The 14,908-nt window shown below is 46.5% G+C and overlaps 1 protein-coding gene across 3 annotated transcripts; it reads left to right on the forward strand.

Annotated features, from left to right (window-relative positions):
- The first annotated feature begins 81 nt into the window (after window positions 1-81).
- LOC108510683 (G-type lectin S-receptor-like serine/threonine-protein kinase At1g11330) lies at window positions 82-12,011 on the forward strand. Of its 3 annotated transcripts, none has more exons than XM_089931094.1 (4): window positions 82-296; window positions 11,115-11,366; window positions 11,444-11,594; window positions 11,683-12,011. In XM_089931094.1, exons 1-4 carry the CDS (start codon window positions 85-87, stop codon window positions 11,989-11,991), a joined length of 924 nt encoding a protein of 307 aa, XP_089787220.1. In that variant the 5' UTR covers window positions 82-84; the 3' UTR covers window positions 11,992-12,011. The 3 variants fall into 3 exon arrangements, with proteins under 3 accessions (XP_089787220.1, XP_089787214.1, XP_089787224.1); XM_089931088.1 differs by having other exon boundaries at window positions 82-292; window positions 11,129-11,366; XM_089931098.1 differs by having other exon boundaries at window positions 82-292; window positions 11,135-11,366.
- Window positions 12,012-14,908: the final 2,897 nt, after the last annotated feature.

A 14,908-nucleotide genomic window follows, 5' to 3' on the forward strand; every position in this document is an offset into this window, starting at 1 on the left:
ACTCTGAATACAATGTTGCGCTCATACTGCCTCAAAATTTAGTACTCTTAAGTATAGCAATGCTGAATGTGGTGATTTCAGGGAATGCTTGGGGAGGAGCAAGAAATAGCTGTGAAGAGGCTTTCAAAGACTTCGACACAGGGCACTGATGAATTCATGAATGAAGTGATGCTGATTGCCAAGCTTCAGCACCGAAACCTAGTGCGGCTTCTAGGTTGCTGCACTCAAGGAGAGGAAAGGATGCTAATATATGAATACATGCTTAATAAAAGCTTGGACGCCTTCATCTTTGGTTAGTTAATCTTCTGTTCTCTTCCTTATCTTTGTTTTCCGTTCCTGATTAGATTAAGAAAATCACAGCATAATCGACACCTTCTAATGCTTAGTTCAACAGTTCAAGAAAATACTTAGTTCCATAAATACTAACCTTTCCCTTGAATTAATAACACACTTTTACTGATCAAATGGAAGAGTACTGGAAATCGAAAAGACATAGCTGGGCACACTCATCTGAAAATGAACCTTGAAGTTGGGTCGCTCAAAGCACCACGCTCTAGGCTAAAATTAAAGTTCTTGGACATGACAATTAGGGAGTGGCTGGCCTTGTGGAGGTGGCCAACTTCATGGAGCTTAAGCATGTTACCATGATTCTTCTGAATCTACCACCATACTGTAGTCAATCTTTGTAGACAAGTCAAAACCAGGTTTTAACACTAACCAATATATTTGTGTCATCGTTTCTTTAACTCTTGGGGTAAATGCGTATGCAAGCTTGCTATATTTGCTACCAATTAGAAAAAAAAATTGTCACGCTCCGGACCCGGATCCGTGACACGGCCGTGCCATTGCCGACTATCGCCCGCAATAGCACGCAGCCTCATACAGGGGTAACAGGTAGCCAATAGATTTCAAAGCTCACATATATTAAAATATTTGCAGTACAACCTTGAAGGCTGATACAAAATACAGAACTTCTATACTATTCAAATGTACAAAAGTATGTAGGCTTCTCCAAAAATAACGAAGCTCCCTAACAAAAGAAAAATATATCTGATGGCGATCACTGGTGAGGATCTGAAAGAAAATGAAAAACAAACAGGCATGAGCTACACGGCTCAGTAAGTAATACTGCGTAATCCTATCGAATGAACTAATAGGCTAAACATGTTTATCAGGGTTTGAGAAGCTGAAATGCATATTATCTAACAATTTATCATGGCATAATATGTATGCGAGGTAAACAGAGCAGTATTTCAAGTCAAACAAAATTTTCATAAAATATGCATATGAAACCGTGCCCCCGGCATGTCGTGGTCCATTCTCTCGGATGCTACTGCGAAGTCATTTTCGGCCACTGGCGGGGCCAGCTTAGTCATTCTCAGCCACTAGCAAGACCAGCTTAGTCATTCTCGGCCACTAGCAAGGCTAGCTCAGTTGTATTCGATCAGTAGCATCTTTGAGCCCATTATAGTGCCTCTTGGCTAGATAGGATTTCGCTATACTAACTTACATGCATGATTAAAATATCAGCATAATCATAGTGCATACATGGCCATAGTTTATGAGATCAGGCAAGTTACTTATCCATCATAACACAGCATGCATGAATTATATATACTTAAAAAAATGCTTAGGAGGTGTTAGTAAACATGGCATGATTCATAACAGAATTAGAATAGGTTACTTACAATAAGTTGTTATCAATTCCTTGAGTCCGGACGACAAGTCTTTAATTCCTAAAACCATATTATAAGGCTCACATTATCCTCTATTTGTCATAAATTTTAGTCCAATTGAAGTAAATTTGAGTCTACAAGGCCTAATTGGGCCTCTAATGGAAGGGTTGGGCCTGGTTTGTGGTTAGATCCACTCTTTCTTAGCCAATTTGGCCTTTTGCCAATTTAATTGGGCCTGATCTAGGCCTGATTTAGGATTAATTGGGCCTGCTGGAGTCAACATGTTATGAACATGGTTCGGACCCAGCTGAATTGAGTTTAATTGGGTTTGGGTTTAGCCCAATTTGCTTAATTTGGGTTCATTCAGGCTTGGTCAGGTTCAGACCCAACATTGTTTAGGCTTAATTTGACCCATTTAATTCAATTGGGCTTGGATCAACCCCTTTATTAGATTTACCCAAACCAATTCAGGCTATTTGGGCCTAACGGATTTTGGATCCGAACTTGGTTCCGACTCGTTAGGCAGCCCGTTAAGGGCTCTTCTCGGAGGTTCCAGAGGCTTCGGCCTCTTTCCGCCCATGGCTCTCTCTCTCTCCTCCGGTCTCTTCGTCTCCCTCGCTTTCCACCGAACCCCCCCCCCCCCGCTCCGGCCGAAGCCCCTCCCCGGCCGCCTTCTCTTCCGGTTCCCTTCCGCCCTCCGCCCCTTTTCTCTCCTTCCGCAGGCAACCGGGGAGATGCAGCGCCCCCCGATCCACCGGCCGAAGGGGTGCTCCTCCCTCGGGCAGCGACGGCGGGAGGCCGATCCATTTTTCCCCTTCTCCGAAGTGATGCCGGAGAAGAGGGGGAAGGTCAGGAGGTGAGATCGAGGCCGGGCCTCCTCCGGGGGTCCTCACCGGCTCCGACCACGGCGAGGTAAGGCCGTGGTCCGAGGTAAGTACCCCCTTTTCATATTATGTTCCTTTTTTTTTTGTTCTTCTTCCTCTTCCGTTTACCCTCTTCTCCATTTTTCCCCTTTCTTTTTTCTTTTTTTTTCTTTGTGGATGCCGCGCGACCACCTCTCGGCCGGCGGAGGGGTGGGGCTCGGCTGAGGCTGGTGGCCTTGAGGCCGCGTCTGTCGCCGGCACGGCCAGATCCAACGGCCCCTTGGCTGCCCCTCAGCCCTAGGGCGGCCGCGGCCAGGGCCGATCACCCGCAGGCCGAGTCCGGTTGGGCTCGACCTGGGTGGACGTGGGCCTGAGCTTGGCCGTCCTCGGGCCGGCCCGTGGCCTGTGGGTCCGGCCCGCAGCCCGTAGGTCCTCCTCCGGTTTTCCCTGTCAATGTTGATCCTCACTGTGCCGGTCTCCTCCTCTCTGTTTTGTTGATGAAATAGGGAGGAGAACACCCCACAGAGGGATTTCTCCACCCCTTTCTTGCCTAGACCTACCTACAGGGGTTCGTACCTTGTTGTGGCCGGTCGAAGCTGTGCAGAATCACTTCAGTACACTCCCTCCTTCCTCTCCTAAAGCTGCGGGGTCCCTTCTGCCTCTAGCTCCAGGGCTTAACTCTCTGGTACAGCAATTTCAGAGGGTTAGAGGCTTAGGAAGGTATATCAAAAAAACCAGGGGTTAGTGGGTTTTAGGGTTATAAAAGCTTGGCTTAGGATTTGACCCTGAAGGAGAGGTGGCATCCTCTCCTTCCTCAGTGTCCCGAGAGCCACCAGCTGCCCCTCTCCTTCAGGCCAGCTCAGAGCTCACCTGCCGAGGGGGAGAGGAGGTGGCGGGCTCCCGTTTTGCATGTCTGTGGGGGTCTCTCCGTTGGCTATCTGGTGGTCCTGTCCTTTCAGCCCTCAGGCGGGAGATGACAGTCATTCTTGGGCCAGTGTGGCCCGCTAACCCCTCCCTGGCCCAATACTCTCCAACTGGGCCCTATAGTATTGGGCCCGGACATTACATCCTTCCCCCCTTAAATTAAATTTCATCCTCGAAATTAAACATAACTCGGTTCTCGAAGAGCTGAGGGTAACATTGATGCATCTCTTCCTCCAGTTCCCAGGTAGCTTCCCTTTCAGTGTGATTGGTCCACTGGACTTTAACGTAGGGAATGGTGCGCCTTCGGAGGATTTACTCTTTTCTGTCTATGATGCGCAGGGGAGCCTCCTCATAGGTTAAATCTTTATTTAATTGTAGAGGTTCATGTGGCACTACATGGCTGGGATCCGGGACGTACCTCCGTAGCAGAGAGACATGGAAGACATCGTGTACACCTGATAGTTCTAGAGGTAGGGCCAACTTGTAGGCAACCTTGCCTATTCTGGCAAGAACCTCGAATGGGCCGATGTAGCGAGGACTTAACTTGCCGTGTCTTCCGAATCGGGTAATACCCTTCGATGGAGAAATTTTTAGGAAGACAAAGTTCCCCTCCAAAAATTCCAAGGCCCTCCTTCCTCTGTTAGCCCATCTTTTCTATCTGTCCTGGGCAGCCTGAAGCCGTTGCCTAATCAGTAGTACTTTGTCTCTGGTGTGCTGGACCAGTTCGGGGCCCAATAATCTCCGTTCCCCGACTTCATCCTAATGTAGGGGGGATCGGCACCTTCTCCCATAGAGAGCTTCATAAGGGGCCATTTGAATGCTGGAATGGTAACTGTTGTTATATGCAAACTCTACCAAGGGTAGATGGCTATCCCAGTTTCCACCTAGGTCCATAGTACATGCCCTCAATATGTCCTCCAGAGTTTGGATTGTCCGCTCTGACTGGCCGTCAGTCTGGGGGTGATATGCTGTACTGAGCCTCAATCCGGTACCCATAGCCTTTTGGAAGCTTCCCCAGAATCGGGATACGAATCGGAGGTCGCGATCAGAAATGATGCTTACTGGCACTCCGTGCAGGCGCACAATCTCATCAATGTACAGTTGAGCCAGTTTGTCCAAAGAGGTACCAATTCTGAAAGGTAGGAAGTGAGCCGATTTTGTGAGGCGATCAACAATCACCCACACTGCATCATTCTTTCTTACCGTTTTGGGGAGTCCCGTGACAAAATCCATCGTGATGTGCTCCCATTTTCAGTCTGGGATTTTTATTGGTTCCAATAACCCTGCCGGCCTCTGGTGCTCTGCTTTCACCAACTGACAGGTCAAACATCGGGCCACAAACTCGGCTACCTCTCTCTTCATCCCCTTCCATCAGTAACGTTCCCGAAGGTCCCAGTACATCTTAGTACTGCCAGGGTGGATGGAGAAATGGGATCGGTGGGCCTCTTCCAGGATTTCCTTCCTCAGGTCAGCATCAGCCGGAACATATAACCGGTGGCCAAATCTCAGGGTGCCATCTGGGTGGATCTGGAATTCGGGTCGCAACCCTTTCTCCACTTCATCCTTGAGTTGACAGACGTGCTCATCAGACTGTTGAGCGGCTTTTATCCTGTCGATCAGCGCGGGTTGGATTCTCAAGGTGGCCAGTAGACTTATTACAGTTTCTGTGACCACCTCAACCTGTAATTGGTCAAGATCCCTCTGAATCTGTGGTTGAGTGGTGAGTAATGCGGCGGAGCCCACTGCTGACTTCCTGCTCAGAGCATCAGCCACCACGTTGGCCTTCCTTGGGTGGTACTTAATACTCAAGTCATAATCCTTCAGGAGTTCCAACCACCTTCTTTGCCTCATATTCAATTTCTTCTAGGTGAATATATATTTTAGGCTCTTGTGGTCGGTGTACACTTCACAGTGTTCGCCATACAAATAATGACTCCAAAGTTTCAAGGCGAACACCACTGCGGCTAGCTCCAGGTCATGGGTCGGGTAATTCTGTTCATAGGGTTTCAGCTGTCTCGAGGCATAGGCTACTACCTTGCCGTCTTGCATCAGCACACAGCCTAGCCCGTTCTTGGAAGCATCACTATAAATGGTAAATTCTCCAGTTAATGACGGCAATGTTAAAATTGGGGCAGATACTAACCTTTGTTTAAGCTCCTGAAAGCTTTTATCGCACTTGTTGTCCCAGATAAACTTGGCCCGCTTCTTAGTCAAACGGGTCAAGGGAGTGGCTATCCTGAAGAATCCTTCTACAAATCGCCGGTAATACCCGGCTAATCCCAAGAAGCTTCTAATTTCTTTGACGTTGGTAGGACGAGGCCAATCCACCACCGCTTCTATCTTCTTGGGATCCACTGACACTCCTTCCTTGGAGACCACATGACCGAGAAACGCTACACTGTCCAGCCAGAACTCACATTTGTCCAGCTTGGCGTACAGCCTTTTCTCTCGAAGGGTCTGTAGTACCACTCTCAAGTGGTCTTCATGCTCTTTTCCGCTCCTTGAGTAGATTAGAATGTCGTCGATAAAGACTATCATGAACTGATCCAAATGCCGCCTAAAGACTCTATTCATTAAGTCCATAAATGCAGCCGGAGCATTGGTCAGTCCAAAAGGCATAACCAAAAATTCATAATGCCTGTACCTGGTTCGAAATGCAGTCTTTGGCACATCATTAGCTTTGATCTTCAACTGATGGTAACCGAACCACAAATCTATCTTGGAAAAGACTTGGGCACCCTGCAGCTGATCAAACAGGTCATCAATCCGGGGCAGGGGATATTTGTTCTTTATTGTTATCTTGTTCAATTTTCGGTAATCGATGCACAGCCGCATACTCCCATCTTTCTTTTTCACAAACAGGACAGACGCTCCCCATGGCGATGCACTAGGCTGGATAAACTTTTTATCCAGGAGTTTCTGTAATTGTATCTTTAATTCCCTTAACTCAGCAGGAGCCATCCGATAAGGAGCCTTAGAGATCGGCCCCTCTCCTGGTGCGAGATCGATAGTGAATTCGACCTCTCGGTCTGGGGGTAATCCTGGTAATTCATCCGAAAAAATATCCGAGTATTCCCTGACCACTGGAATGTCTTCCAGTTTGATCTCTTTTTGGGTATTCGTTACACTGGCCAGATAGGCCATACACCCTTTTCTCAGAGCCTTTCCAGCTTTTAAAGCGGAAATGAAGTGCAGTGTAGGAGCACCTCGAAGGGGTATGTCGCTCTGAAAGAAAAATTCTTGCTCCTCAGGTATCTGAAATACCACCCTTTTATGATAACAATCAATATGAGCGTGGTACTGAGACATCCAGTCCATGCCTAAAATAATATCGAAGTCCTGCATGTCAAGCTGCAGAAGATTTGTCTCTAATTCTTTTTTCCCTATCTGAATTATGCAGCCTTTGTGTTTAGTGTCAACAATTACAGTCTTTTGAAGGGGCGTAGCAACATGCCATAGTTCTACTAATTTCTCAGATATGGTATGTAGTTGTCTGGAAAAGCTAACTGATACGAAAGAATGCGTAGAACCAGAATCAAATAGAATGAGGGCAGGGGCCGAGTTGACTGGAAGTGTACCTATCACCACCTGATCGCTAGCACTGGCATCCTGACGAGTCAGTGTGAAAACCCGAGGGTTACCCCTCGATCTCTGGTCCTTCGGTGCAGTACGTCTGGGCTCATCCCTCTTCCGACTCGGGCAGTCGCGGACAATGTGTCCTGTCTGCCCGCATGAAAAATAAGCCCCGATCTTCCTCAAGCAGGTACCGTCGTGGTTTTTGCCACAGGTGAGGCAGCTTCTACTCTGTTTCTTCTTGGGCACAGACCCCTTGCTGCCTCTGGATCCACTACTCTGCGCTCCCGATGACCGAATCCTCTTCAGGTCGTCCCTCTCTCTTCCGGACCGTATCAGGTCAGCCTCAACCTTCAAGGCTCGGTCCAGCACATCCCGATAGCTCGAGAATAGGTGGGAGGATATTCCGGACCGAATCCCGTACCTCAATCCCTGCTCAAACCGGTTTACCTTACTTCTCTCCTCCTCCATGAACTTGGGACAAAATCGTCCTAGCTCGTTGAATTTATTGGCGTACTCCAGAACGGACATCTGGTCGGTCTGGGTCAGTGCCAAGAATTCGTTCTGCTTCGCCTGGTTGACTGAGTCCGGGAAATACTGGGTGTTAAACAACCTCTTGAAGTCCCTCCAGGTGAGTCCATCGACGGCATAGGCCGTCTTCATGGCCGTCCACCAGTACTCGGCGTTCCCTTTCAGCATAGAGATCGCCAGCCGGACCATCACCTCATCGGGGAAATGGAGAGCTCGGAACATCTTCTCCATCTCCCGGATCCATGCTTCTGTAGCCGTAGGGTCGGGCCCATCCTCAAAGGTCGGGGGGTTCAGTCGGCGGAACCTCTCGTAGCAGGAGTCTGCCGGTGGTATAGCAGCCATCTGCATCATCTGCTACTGCTGTAGCAGTTGTGCCATGAGCTGATATACTCCGGCAAGGTCTGCCTGACCTGCTACAGACCGTGGAGTATCCTGGGGGACTGACTGCTCACTAGGCTCCGGGGAGGGTGGTCTCCTGTCGTCGTCCATGTCTTTCGAGTGATCGCCTAGCAGTCAAAATTTTAAAGTAAGATTATGATAAACTAGCATATTATGATATTTTCCTTGAGCTGTAAAATTCTTAACTACCCATTGCCCCAGGTATTTTATGGTTATTCTATTGTTTAACCTAAAGCTCTGATACCACGAAATGTCACGCCCCGGACTCGGATCCGTGACACGGCCGTGCCATTGCCGACTATCGCCCGCAATAGCACGCAACCTCATACAGGGGTAACAGGTAGCCAATAGACTTCAAAGCTCACATATATTAAAATATTTGCAGTACAATCTTGAAGGCTGATACAAAATACAGAACTTCTATACTATTCAAATGTACAAAAGTATGTAGGCTTCTCCAAAAATAACGAAGCTCTCTAACAAAAGAAAAATATATCTGATGGCGATCACTGGTGAGGATCTGAAAGAAAATAAAAAACAAACAGGCATGAGCTACACGGCTCAGTAAGTAATCCTACGTAATCCTATCGGATCAACTAATAGGCTAAACATGTTTATCAGGATTTCAGAAGCTGACATGCATATTATCTAACAATTTATCATGGCATAATATGTATGCGAGGTAAACAGAGCAGTATTTCAAGTCACACAAAATTTTCATAAAATATGCATATGAAACCGTGCCCCCGGCATGCCGTAGTTCATTCTCTAGGATGCTACTGCGAAGTCATTCTTGGCCACTGGCGGGGCCAGCTTAGTCATTCTCGGCCACTAGCAAGGCTAGCTTAGTCATTCTCGGCCACTAGTAAGGCCAGCTCAGTTGCATTCGATCAGTAGCATCTTTGAGCCCATTATAGTACCTCTTGGCTAGATAGGATTTCGCTATATTAACTTACATGCATGATTAAAATATCAGCATAATCATGGTGCATACATGGCCATAGTTTATGAGATCAGGCAAGTTACTTATCCATCATAACATAGCATGCATGAATTATATATACTTAAAAAAATGCTTAGGAGGTGTTAGTAAACATGGCATGATTCATAACAGGATTAGAACAGGTTACTTACAATAAGTTGTTATCAATTCCTTGAGTCCGGACGACGAGTCTTTGATTCCTAAAACCATATTATAAGACTCACATTATCCTCTATTTGTCATAAATTTTAGTCCAATTGAAGTAAATTTGAGTCTACAAGGCCTAATTGGGCCTCTAATGGAAGGGTTGGGCCTGGTTTGTGGTTAGGTCCACTCTTTCCTAGCCAATTTGGCCTTCTGCCAATTTAATTGGGCCTGGTCTGGGCCTGATTTAGGGCTAATTGGGCCTGCTGGAGTCAACATGTTATGAACATGGTTCGGACCCAGCTGAATTGAGTTTAATTGGGTTCAGGTTTAGCCCAATTTGCTTAATTTGGGTTCATTCAGGCTTGGTCAGGTTCAGATCCAACACTATTTAGGCTTAATTTGACCCATTTAATTCGATTGGGCTTGGATCAACCCCTTTATTGGATTTACCCAAACCAATTCAGGCTATTTGGGCCTAACGGGTTTCGGACCCGAACTTGGATCCGACCCGTTAGGCAGCCCATTAAGGGCTCTTCTCGGAGGTTCCAGAGGCTTCGGCCTCTTTCCGCCTGTGACTCTCTCTCTCCTCCGGTCTCTTCGTCTCCCTCGCTTTCCACCGAACCCCCCCCGCTCCGGCCGAAGCCCCTCCCCGGTCGCCTTCTCTTCCGGTTCCCTTCCGCCATCTGCCCCTTTTCTCTCCTTCCGCAGGCGACCGGGGAGATGCAGCGCCCCCCGATCCACCGGCCGAAGGGGTGCTCCTCCCTCGGGCAGCGGCGGCGGGAGGGCGGTCCCTTTTTCCCCTTCTCCGAAGTGATGCCGGAGAAGAGGGGGAAGGCCGGGAGGTGAGATCGAGGCCGGGCCTCCTCCGGGGGTCCTCACCGGCTCCGACCACGGCGAGGTAAGGCCGTGGTCCGAGGTAAGTACTCCCTTTTCATATTATGTTCCTTTTTTTTTTTTTGTTCTTCTTCCTCTTCCGTTTACCCTCTTTCCCTTTTCCCCCATTCTTTTTCTTTTTCTTTGTGGATGCCGCGCCACCACCTCTCAGTAGGTGGAGGGGTGGGGCTCGGCTGAGGCTGGCGGCCTTGAGGCCGCGTCTGTCGCCGGCACGGCCAGACCCTGCGGCCCCTTGGCTGCCCCTCAGCCCTAGGGCGGCCGCGGCCAGGGTCGGTCACCCGCAGGCCGAGTCCGGTTGAGCTCGGCCCGGGTGGATGTGGGCCTGAGCATGGCCGTCCTCGGGCCGGCCTGCGGCCTGTGGGTCCGGCCCGCAGCCCGTGGGTCCGGCCCGCAGCCCGTGGGTCCTCCTCCGGTTTCCCCTGTCAATGTTGATCCTCACTGTGCCGGTCTCCTCCTCTCTGTTTCGTTGATGAAACAGGGAGGAGAACACCCCACAGAGGGGTTTCTCCACCCCTTTCTTGCCTAGATCTACCTACAAGGGTCTGTACCTTGTTGTGGCCGGTCGAAGCTGTGCAAAATCACTTCGGTACACTCCCTCCTTCCTCTCCTAAAGCTGCGGGGTCCCTTCTGCCTCCAGCTCCAGGGCTTAACTCTCTGGTACAGCAATTTCAGAGGGTTAGAGGCTTAGGAAGGTATATCAAAAAAACCAGAGGTTAGCGGGTTTTAGGGTTATAAAAGCTTGGCTTAGAATTTGACCCTGAAGGAGAGGTGGCATCCTCTCCTTCCTCAATGTCCCGGGAGCCACCAGCTACCCCTCCCCTTCAGGCCAGTTCAGAGCTCACCTGCTGAGGGGGAAAGGAGGTGGCGGGCTTCCGTTTTGCATGTCTGTGGGGGTCTCTCCGTTGGCCATCTGGTGGTCCTGTCCTTTCAGCCCTCAGGCGGGAGATGACAGTCATTCTTGGGCCAGTGTGGCCCGCTAACCCCTCCCTGGCCCAATACCCTCCAACTGGGCCCTATAGTATTGGGCCCGGTCTGTATTGGGCCCGGACATTACAAAAATAATCAATCTGAGGCATACTGATATTTCGTTTCTTTATTATTCGCACAAGTAAGGCTAACCTAAAGTAAACTTTGGGCAGATAAAGATAAAGGTGTGCTACTGGATTGGCAAATTTGCTTCAACATTATAGAAGGGATTGCTCAAGGTCTTCTCTACCTACACCGAGACTCGAGACTTAGAATTATACACAGGGATCTTAAAGCTAGTAACATTCTTCTTGATAAAGATATGAACCCTAAAATATCAGACTTCGGCTTGGCAAGAATATTTCGAGAGGATGAGACGACACTAAATACTCGGAGAGTTGTGGGGACGTAGTAAGTATTATTTACCTTTCATTGTTGAGATATTTATTCTTCAAAAAAAAAAGTATTCATCTTAATGATAAATGCAGTGGATACATGTCTCCTGAGTATGCCATGGATGGTGTCTTCTTGGTGAAATCTGATGTATTCAGCTTTGGTGTCTTAGTACTTGAAATCATTAGTGGCAAGAAGAACAGAGGCATTTCCATATCTGAGTATGAAGGAAACCTTCTAGCACATGTAAGACTGGGAAAATAATAATTAAATCTGTTCATATGTTCCCCTTGTTTTTCATTAAATCATGATGGTGATGTAATATTTCTTTCAGGCATGGAGTTTATGGATGCATGGTAATGGCTTCGAACTAGTAGATAAATCAATCAGCAACTCAATTTCCATGGTTGAAGCCTTGAACTGCATAAAGGTTGGCTTATTGTGTGTTCAAGAATGTCCAAAAGATAGGCCGACGATGTCCTCTGTGGTATTGATGTTGAGCAGCAAGAATGTATCCTTGCCCGATCCTAAACATCCTGGTTTTTTTCCAACAAGAGCTTCCTCGGAAACCAAGTCATCAAAAAGCAAGACAAACTCAGCAAGTGTAAATGAATTATCGGTTACAATAGTTGAAGGTCGATGACTATTAGATCGAGAGTTTTTTTCCAACAAGAGCTTCCTCGGAAACCAAGTCATCAAAAAGCAAGACAAACTCAGCAAGTGTAAATGAATTATCGGTTACAATAGTTGAAGGTCGATGACTATTAGATCGAGGTGGTAAAATTTTTTCATACTAGAGACAAACTATGAAAAGTTCTCGTTCTTTCAGTGTCTATGCATTCCTTTGAACTATCTCAAGTCCTAATCACAAGTTAGTAGTCCATTAGTGTAAATTAGTTATACAAGGTGTTTTGTATAATATTTTGAAAATAATAAAAAAAAACTAAAAATTCAAATTGTTGTTCATCCAAAAGAAGACAACAAAGCAGATCCTCATTTAAATCTTAAAATAGTGACCATGAGGGAGAACTAAAATTTGTTGCTAGTTTGGATTCACTAGCTTAAAAATTGAAGCAGAATATCCTACAAATAGGGAAAATGACCATTTCCAAGATTCCTATGCGTAAATGACCAACATTTCTCGGATGATTGGTTCATGTATGAAATAAATGACGATCAATTGGGGAAGAGCTCGAATGGAGACGGTTGACGATGAAAGGTAATTGGCCCATGGTAAGATGTAACATGGTACCAACTTTCTTTCTGGAGGAAAAAAGTAGTGACTTTGGGAACTTCAGCAAATTGCAATATCTTATTTCCATATGTTGACAGTTTATATTAGGCGTGCAAATAGGTGAGGTCGGACTGGGTCATGAGTGACCCCGACCCAACTCGATTCCATTTTCATGTCCTAATTTTAGGCCCAGACCCAACCCAATAGAAGATCGGGTCGGGTCGGGTCGGGTCGGGTCCATAGCTACAAGTTTTGACCCAATGGGTCATTCGGATACGGTCGAGTCCATATATAACCTAGTCCCAACCTAGTCGGATCAATTCCGGACCCATTCAACTTTTCTTTTTTGTCTGATCCCTACTCCTCTACTCCCCTTTCGATATCGGGCCCCTTCCGACCCCCGCCTCCCTCCTCCTCGATCCCGCCACCGCCACCTGCTTCCGACTCCCCCTCTCCCCCTCTCCTCCACCGTGGCTTCTCCCCCGCCAGCCTCCTCTTCTTGCTCTCCGACAACCCCGACGCCAAGTCCCTCCTTCTCAACCCCCTCCCAGTGCTCTCCTCCCCGCTCCACCTAGCATCGAGAGTAATGAAAACGGACTCCAAGATGCTGAAATGCCAAAGGCGCTCGTCAGCAGCATCGGCAGCCCAGAGGAGACCCCCGAGCAGGAACGCTAGATCGGGAGGCAGGGAGAACCTCGGCCTCGATTAGAGAGACCCTCGTCTTGGTGTTGCCCATGATGATGAAGACACCATAGAGCCTAACGTGCGCCGATCAGATGCCTCCTCCTCATCGTCTTCATCATTAGCTCGAATAACATCATTAACAATATTCTTCTTGATAAATAGATGAATCCCAAAAATCTCAGACTTTGGTATGGTAAGAATTTTTGGAGGAGATGAGACAGAAGTAACCAGAAGAGTAGTTGGCACATAGTAAGTTTGATTTACAAAAATGTCTGAGACCCATTATGTTTTCACTATAAATGCCCATGGTTAATTTTAATTATTTTGTTGGTGAAATCTAGTGGATACATGTCACCTGAGTATGCAATGGATGACGTTTTCACGGTGAAATCCTATGTGTTCAGCTTCGGTGTTTTAGTTTTGGAGATCATTAGAGGAAAGAAAAATAGAGGAGTTTATGTCCACTCTTCTCACCAAAATCTTCTTGGACATGTAAGTGTGGATCAAATTATTTCATTTGTGGGAACCTCTTCCTCAAATTTTGACATTGAATGGAATTTTGTTAGGCCTGGAGTGCCACAACCTAGATTCGGAGCATGATTTGTCGCATCCTAGATCTGGAGCATGAATGGCCGTGCTACCGTAGGGTATTGTCCACAATAACACGAAGCCCATAATAACAAATCATAGAAAAATAGTATTTGTCCAACTTTCATTGCAAACTAAATAGAAGGAAGTATAGAGCATCTAAAAACCAACATCAATGCCAAATCCATCATTAGCTATACACTATTATAACTCTTCTACAAATTGCCAAGCTTGCTAGTGCGAATTCTACGCCTGGCCCAATCTTTGCCCCTACTGATCTTTTTTTCCGGGGAGAAAAATAAAAACAGAGGTATATGAGAAACAGCTCAGTAAGTAAATCTTTCACTACTTTATCGGATCAAGCATAAGATTTTTCATGTCAATGCATCATTTAAGAAAACTAACAGATATTCCAAAATAAGTATTTCATAATACGGTATAATAAAACAAGTCATAAAACTAATTATGCATGTATAAATAATTCATATTTTATTTTTAAAATAAATAAATAAATCATTCTTCTATCATTTAGCCATATTATAGTTCAAAATATTGCTCACAGATATTTGTACTATGGTCACTTTATACCTATGATAGAGCCAGTGTTCGTAATCGATATAGATTCATGTTTGTATGCCAACTTTATATCCGTTGGCGGGGCCAGTGTTCGTGTTAAAAGTATCTCCTAGAAGCCAATATGGCTGACACATATTTGTAATCTGGAGTACAAATTTGCAATTTGACTCTTATCAATAAATAAATTGGGCAATTTGTTTTTTATTCATGTTTGTATATGTCCATGAATCGTCCAAAAAATTAATAAATGATGATACATATTCTCAAGGAGTTGAGAATTTGAGGCATATGTCATTAGGTATTAATTTCTAAATGCTCATGATCGATGGATCCATCACGAGGGACGGTGATTGATCCGATGAGATTAGTGCACAGATTACTTAGTCAGATGGACGAGTCTCGAGTCCACAGTGTAGAAACACTGGAGTGATTATGCAAGTACTTGTTAGAGAACAAGGTACTGAGCGTGACCAAAGAA

The sequence above is a fragment of the Phoenix dactylifera genome, chromosome 1 (assembly GCF_051530095.1).
Source record: "Phoenix dactylifera cultivar Ajwa chromosome 1, Ajwa_hap1_PhDact_Kaust_v1.1, whole genome shotgun sequence".
In the NCBI taxonomy this organism is placed as follows: Eukaryota; Viridiplantae; Streptophyta; class Magnoliopsida; order Arecales; family Arecaceae; genus Phoenix; species Phoenix dactylifera.

Coding starts and splice junctions, on each gene's coding strand:
- LOC108510683 (XM_089931094.1), top strand. CDS start 85: ATGCTTGGGGAGGAGCAAGAAATAGCTGTGAAGAGGCTTTCAAAGACT. Junction 297..11,114: donor GACGCCTTCATCTTTGGTTA/GTTAATCTTCTG, acceptor GCTAACCTAAAG/TAAACTTTGGGCAGATAAAG. Junction 11,595..11,682: donor AAGGAAACCTTCTAGCACAT/GTAAGACTGGGA, acceptor TATTTCTTTCAG/GCATGGAGTTTATGGATGCA.